Source organism: Lepidochelys kempii, chromosome 6 (assembly GCF_965140285.1).
Source record: "Lepidochelys kempii isolate rLepKem1 chromosome 6, rLepKem1.hap1, whole genome shotgun sequence".
In the NCBI taxonomy this organism is placed as follows: Eukaryota; Metazoa; Chordata; order Testudines; family Cheloniidae; genus Lepidochelys; species Lepidochelys kempii.
The window spans coordinates 14572729-14579618 of NC_136385.1; the positions used below are offsets into that span (position 1 = coordinate 14572729).

Genomic DNA, 6890 nt, shown 5'->3' on the forward strand with positions numbered 1-6890 from the left:
CTCGGGGGACAGGGCTGGGAGAGACACAGGCCAGAGGGAAGGATGCAGCCAAGGAGAGGTGCCCAGACTGGAGGCTCCCATCCCAGCAGAACCCTCTATCAAAGCCCATGGCCCACTTCTGGCTGTGCTCATGTTTCCTCAGAATTCTACTACACTGGCCCCAGGAAATCATTTCACCCCTCACTGCCCATGGAAGGAGACTGATCGGTCTTGTGACTTCAGGGAGGTGCCCCCGGCTCAGGGCCAGCCACAGGCTCTGTTAATGGTTCATTCACTCAGGGTTAAGAGGCTGGAGCAGTCCTCAAGGGAGAGATCCAGTGGAGACGGGACCGCACTGCCTTCTCCAGGACTGCTCCTTACCCTAGCACAGAGACTGCCCAGGTGAGTGGAAGCTAGTTGGGAGACCCTAGCCCTGCACAGACCAGCCCTGGCATTGCTGGGGCCACAGACAGGGATTGTTATTGTAGGGTCTCTGGTGAACACAGTGGCTGCAGCCTATTGTAGGTTTGTTATTGTAGAGATTGGAGGTTGCAGACACCCTGCCTGCTTCTGGGGTCACTTGGGGGTGTGGGGATAGACACACATAACTGAAGGGTTTCTCTTCTCCCCTCCTCCCAGGTGTCCCCTACATCACATTCCCGGGAAGCTGCCAAGGGCCCATCCTGACAGAGATGCTGATCCTGAGCTGCTCCTCCAAGCTGCAGCTGCTGGAGGCGACACTACGGAGGCGCCTGCCTGAGACGTTGCAGGTGACATGGCTGTGTCTAGCCCCACTGCCCGCACCCCCCCCCCGGGACGGGACTCAACCCCCCACCCCTGCCCCACCCATGGGGCAGAGAGCAGGGGAAGGTCCCTCTGACTCCCCTGGGAGATGGGTTAGAGAGCAGGTTGGAGGGGCAGACTCCCCCCAGGCACTGGCTGCTCAGCTCTCCTGGCCACCCACTCCTACCTCGCTCCTTGTGTCTCCCACAGTCCAAACCCAGCACCAATTCCTGCTACTCATCCAGCGTAGCCGGCGGGACTTCCCCAGCCAATCACAGGGCAGGTTGGCCCCGTGCCAGCCAACCAGAGAGTTGGGTAGCTGTGGCTCCCTCCATGACTGTATGCCCATCACATGGCTCTAGTGTCTGTGGCGGGTCACCAGCCCCTTCAATCCCCCTCCCCCGACACACCTGACCTAAGGTTGCCAACTTTCTGACTGCAGAAACCTGAACACCCTTGCCCCACTGCTGCCCCAAGGCCCCGCCCCTTCCCCAAGGCCCCATCTCCTCTCACTCCATCCCCCTTCCCTCCATTGCTCGCTCTCCCCCACCCTCGCTCATTTGCTTATTTTCATTGGGCTGGGACAGGGGGTTGGAAGTGGGGGGGTGACAGCTCCAGCTGGGGGTGAGGGCTGGGGATGAGGGGTTTGGGGTGCAGAAGGGAGCTACAGGCTGGGGCTGAGGAGCTTGTAGTGTGGGAGGGGGCTCCAGACAGGGGGTTAGGGTACAGGAGGGAGTGAGGGCTCTGGCAGGGGGTGTGGGCTCCGGGGTGGGGCCAGAAATGAGGGGCTCAGAGTGGGCTCCAGGCTGGGGCAGGGGGTTGGGGTGCAGAACGGGGTGAGAGCTCTGGCTGGGGGTGCAGGCTCTGGTGTGGGGCTGAGGATGAGGGGTCTGGGGTGCAGGAGGGGGCTCTGGGATGGGGCTGAGGGGTTTGGCGTGCGGGAGGAGGCTCAGGGTTGGGGCAGGGGGTTGGGAAGTGGGACAGGGCACAGAGTACAGTTTCCGGGAGGGAGTTTGTGTGCAGGACGGGGTTACGAGCTGGAGCAGGGGGTTGGGGAGCAGGAGGGAGTTCGGGGTGTGGGCTCCGGGTGGAGCTAACCTCAGGTGGCTCCCAGAAGCGATTGGCATGTCCAGCTCCTAGACAGAGGGGCCAGGGGGCTCTGCACGTTGCCCGCATCTGTAGGCTCCGCCCCTGCAGCTCCCATTGGCCACAATTCCCTGAGCACCGGCTCAGGGGAGCGGTAGCGTGCAGAGCTCCCTGGCTATCCCTGAGCCTAGGAGCCGGAGGGAGAAAATGCTGCAGCTTCCAGGAGCCGCACAGAGCCAGAGCAGGCAGGGAGCCTGCCTTAGTCCCACTGTGCCACCGACTGGACTTTTACCAACCTGGCCAGCAATGCTGACTGGAGCTGCCAAGGTCCATGAAAACCAGATGCCTGACAACTCTAACCCAGCCACGGTCAGGGTCTCCCCTATGATACCAGCCCAGGGCCACAAATCAGGGGTCAGACACCAAAAATCAGGAGAGTAACCCCAGCGGGAGGGGGCAGGAGACCACCATCTTCCCTGGCCTCGGCCAACTGAAATCGTTGTGAAGTGGTAGTCATCTTGACTAAGGGAAGCCTGTGGTGTCAGCCCCATTGGCAGGGATGGGAGAGGGTGGCCATTTTGAAGAAGGGCAAAAAACTGCCATGGTGCAGAAGATCACGAGATGCTGAAACCGCCCGGTAAACATTGGGAGGCTCCTGACAGAGTCGTGAGAGCTGGAATTGCTGCCCTGCCCCCAGCTCTAACCCTCACCACATCCATGTCACTGGCAGGTCCATGGCGCCGTGAAGACCATAAATTGTGGGAACCCGGCAGCACAGGAGGTGCTGGTGGATTCGTGGCCTGACTTCAAAGCCGTCCTCACACGGCCACGCAAAGAGGTGCTGCCCCTCAGCCACTGCGCTGCACCTGAGTGATCTAGCTCTCTCGGGTGTTGGGGAGTGGGACCTGGGGCCTTTCCCCTCTAGGTGGGCCATGGTGTGGGGGCCAGGCTAGGTCGGGGGCAGGAATTGGGATTCAGGTCCTTTCCCCTCTAGGTGGCCCCAGGGCGCGGACCAAACTGGTTTGGGGGGGCAGGGATTGGGATCTTTCCATTCTACAGCAGTAGTTCTCAACCTTTTGGGGCTTAGGACCCATTCGTAACTGTTTATGGCCTATTGTGATGCAGTAAATAGTCTGGGCGTGGAGGTCCCAGGGTGGTTTCTGTTGGAGTCTGCTCCCTGTGGGGGGTTGGGTCCTGCCCAGCACTCACCCCACAATAGCAGCTCCCGTGGTGTGGGGCTGGCTGGGCTAGGCTCATTGCTCTGGCCATTGCAACCGCTGGGGTTTCAGTGCCGCTCAGGTTTGATCCCGCCCCCCCTAACTGGACCAAATTTGTGAGAGTGGAGTTGTGCCCTGGCTCATGGGGCTGCAGTACCACTCACTCAAATTTGGCCTACCCAGACTCCCATTGTCATGGTGGCTGGGCCAAACCTGAATGCCACCAGGACCCCAGATGTTGCAGTGCCTGGAGCAGGGAGCCGAGTCCAGCCAGCACCATGGGACAGTAGCCACAGGAGCTGCCATGGGACCCTTTGAAATATTCTGGCAACCCATTTTTGGGTCCCGACCCACAGTTTTGAGAAACTCTGCACTGGGGAACCGCAGGTTGGGAGCCAAACTGTCTCAGGGAGGGCTGGGATTGGGATTTGGGGCCTTTCCCTTCTAGGGGGCCCCCAAGCAGGGGACTAGCTGGCTCGGGAGCGGGGGGCAGGCAGATCAGTCATTCCATTAGGAGTTTCCACTTCTTGGCTCCATGTCTCCCCTGGCAGGTGGCATTGGATGGCTCTGATTTCTACACCAACATGTACGCGGCATACTACCGGGACCTGGGTGCCTACAGGGCCCTGCTGAGCAGTGCCGTCAACTGGAACCAGGCCTTCTGTATCCACGGTAATGTGGGCCTCACAGCACCAGGGAGAGCACCACAAAGACTGAGCATATAAATCCTGCGTGGGCCCAACCCCAGGATCCTGCCCTACCGTGCCAGCCCCAAAGCCCTCCACTGCCCCTCCCCCAGGCTGCAAGGCTGCTGCCATGAGCCCTGTGCAGGGCAGGTACTTATGGGGTAGCCCCTTGCCAGTGCTGGGGTGAGATCAGATCACCTGACCACGTCCTTCTCCCTGAGGCCTGGGGTTGGTAGGTTTGGAAGCTCAGACTCCTGCCCCTCCTGCCCCCTGTCCCAGGCTGGGCTCCCCACACATATGGGCCCTTTTGTCACCACCATTCAGTTCCTGTCCCCACTGCTCATGGCCCATTGCTGCCCCCTGCAGGGCTCCGGGACGGGCTCTACGAGGCCTCGAGGGACATCGCCAACACTAAAGGGGTCAAGCTGGAGGTGTTCCGCTACTTCACTTATTTTCACCCAGATCCCAACACCTTGCCTGAAATCCAGTCAGTGTCTGCTTGCGCCAGAGGGCCCCATGGGAGGGGTGGGGTTGGTAGAGAAGGGGACAGTCTGCACGGTGAGGTAATTGGCCAGTATGGTGCTGGGATGCCCAAGATGTGGTTGGCTATTACCCATGCAGGACCTGGGGCACTGGGGTCCTATTGCCAGCAGTATAAACCCTGTAGGTTGGCACTGAGCCTAACCTCCTTCAGGGACCTTGCAGGGACTGGGGAGCGTAGCCATGGGGTGGGGACAACCATGGGGAGGGAGATCCCTGTTCAGCTCCTGCACAGGGCCCCAGCCTCTGCCAGGAAACCCTGATGCAAATGGCTTCTGTGCCACCAATGGGACCCCATCCGTGGCCCCTGGGGACCAGGCACTTCTGCAATCAGCCAGCCCTGGCAGGGTTTGGGCAGCGAGAGGCCATGCTCCCCCCATCCCTACACCATGTCTCACCTGGCCAAAGGGACATTAGGCAGTGTGGGTTAGTGGGGAAAGGCCCCGTGTCCCACTCCCCACCCTCTGAGCCAGCCATTTCCCTCCTCCACTTGGCTTTAGCAATCCCCTCTCCTGAGTCCCAGGAGTTTCACTGGGCAGCCCATCTTACAATGACCTACATGGGAATTCCCCCCTGCCTGCGGGGAAGCCCCCTCTCATTGGCTGCCTCTCCGAGACCTCCTGGGGAAGAGCAGCCAATCAGAGCTCCTGCAGTAAGATCTCCTTCCCCCCACTCCCTGCAGTAATGTGACACCTTTCTCACAGAAGGGAAGGAGGGAGCAGGAATTGCTCAGCATCTCAGGATGGCTCCACTCCCTCTCCCCACCCCCTCCCACACCCTAACTCCCTCCCGGAAGCTGTACCCTGCACCCGGTCCCACTCCCCAACTCCCTGCCCCAGCCCTGAGCCTGTGAGCAATGGGGACAGGATGGTGCACATGTTGCCCCCATCCCAGGAACACCTGGCCTGGGAGGGGAAGAGGGGAGCCCGCTGCAGCCCCCACTGGGTTGGGAGGGGGCAGAACAACACCAGGAGGTGCAGAAGGGAGGCTGGGGGGGCTAGGAAGAGTTGATGGGCACCTGGCTGGGAACAGAACTGATGGGGCAGAATTAATTGCTGGGCAGAAGATCCCAAATCACCATAATAAATCTGGGACTGTTGATAACACTGTCACAACCAGGTGTCGAGGGAGTTCAGCTATCAAGGGAGATCAGCAATCATAGTCATCTTTTTAAAAAAACCTCACGATATTAGGGCCAATCTCATGATGTTGGGGTCTAATTCGTGATCGCTAACTCTTGGGGCTTGGCCCTGCTGCTCTCTGCCTCCCCAGACTAGACCCAGCTGTGAGGTTGTCAACCCTGGATGTCTCCCACCTCGACCTGATGAATGAGATGTGGCCCTATGGGGGAAACAAGTACAGCAAGAGGTTCCTGGAAAGACTGATCCGCCACTTCCCCAGTTTCTGCCTCCTAGACTCTGCTGGCCACCTTCTCAGCTGGACTGTTTCAGACCCATATGGTGCCATGGGGCGTAGCGTCACTATGCCCGAGCACCGGGGACGCGGTTACAATGGGGTGCTGAACAACTTGATAGCCAAGCGGTTGCACGCACTAGGCTATCCCAGCTACGGCCACGTGGCCGTGGACAACTACCCCATGCAGAGGCTGCAGGAGAGGCAGAGCTTCCAGCGCCAGCCCAACTTGTGCCACTTCATCCTCCACAACGCAGCACTGCACAGAACCCCCACGTTAACCCCCAGCCCAGCCCCAGGCAAAGCCCCCGCATGAGTCCCCAGCCCAGCCACCCAGGGGACCTGCCAGGCTGGGACTAACGGAAGCCAAGGGAGGGGGGTGTGGGAGTCTGGAGATCAGTTACTCGTGGAACCAGTAACATTTCCCAGCTCCAGCCTCACAAGGGATCTGCTACCCCCATCCCCAAAGGCCTTGCCCTCCCTCACAGCCCTGTACCCAGCTTTACAGGGTCTGTCCTACTCTCCCGAGCCCCATAACCTGCCCTTCTTGGTAGAGCCTATCCCCCCAGACCCATACACACAGCACCCCCATCCAGTGGTTTCCCCAGGAATTGAAATGGGGGGGGTGTTTGAATTTACGGGGGGGGGGGTCAGGGCCGATGAGGGGTGAGACTATGAGGGTGAAGGTGGGCAGTATGGCACCATAGTAAAAACTGAAAAATGTTTCATGACCATTTTATTAGATTTAACTCATGTTTTAAAATCATCACACAAATTAAAGTTGGCTACTCAAGCCTTCTATGAAGCACTATGTCTACATTCTTCTTGGTTTCTTGTTATAATTTTCCACAACTCTGTTAATGAATTTCTTGAATGCAATGCGTTCATCTTTGGCGGCTTCTCATGTGTCCGGTACTTCTATTCCTTCAATTGATATGCTCAGCAGTTCATTCACATGATCAGGCAGAGGGCGACTTCTTTCAGAACACAAAATGCTATTCAATGATGAAAAAGAACTGTAGCTGTTGTGACTGGGAGTAGCAAAAGATGAATTCCTACTTCTTTCAGCCCAGGAAACAGAGCACAAAGATCGGGTTGAGCCACTAGTGATGATAAAAAAGAAGTTGAAGTCAAATCTTCATTTATTCGTCGTATGATATTCCACTCCGTGTTCAAATTCTCTATT

The 6890-nt window shown here is 58.4% G+C and overlaps 1 protein-coding gene across 1 annotated transcript; it reads left to right on the forward strand.

Annotated features, from left to right (window-relative positions):
• Positions 1-262: 262 nt before the first annotated feature.
• LOC140912439 (glycine N-acyltransferase-like protein 3) lies at positions 263-6509 on the forward strand. Its single transcript, XM_073346841.1, has 6 exons — positions 263-381; positions 619-749; positions 2579-2686; positions 3617-3737; positions 4118-4238; positions 5564-6509. The coding sequence occupies exons 2-6, from the start codon at positions 672-674 to the stop codon at positions 6018-6020; spliced, it is 885 nt and encodes a 294-aa protein (XP_073202942.1). The 5' UTR covers positions 263-381; positions 619-671; the 3' UTR covers positions 6021-6509.
• The last annotated feature ends 381 nt before the right edge of the window (positions 6510-6890 follow it).

Excerpts from the sequence above, each read along its gene's own strand:
- LOC140912439 (XM_073346841.1), top strand. The coding sequence starts at position 672 with ATGCTGATCCTGAGCTGCTCCTCCAAGCTGCAGCTGCTGGAGGCGACA. Across the intron at positions 2,687-3,616 it reads TCACACGGCCACGCAAAGAG|GTGGCATTGGATGGCTCTGA; the intron begins GTGCTGCCCCTC and ends CTCCCCTGGCAG. Across the intron at positions 4,239-5,563 it reads AACACCTTGCCTGAAATCCA|ACTAGACCCAGCTGTGAGGT; the intron begins GTCAGTGTCTGC and ends CTGCCTCCCCAG.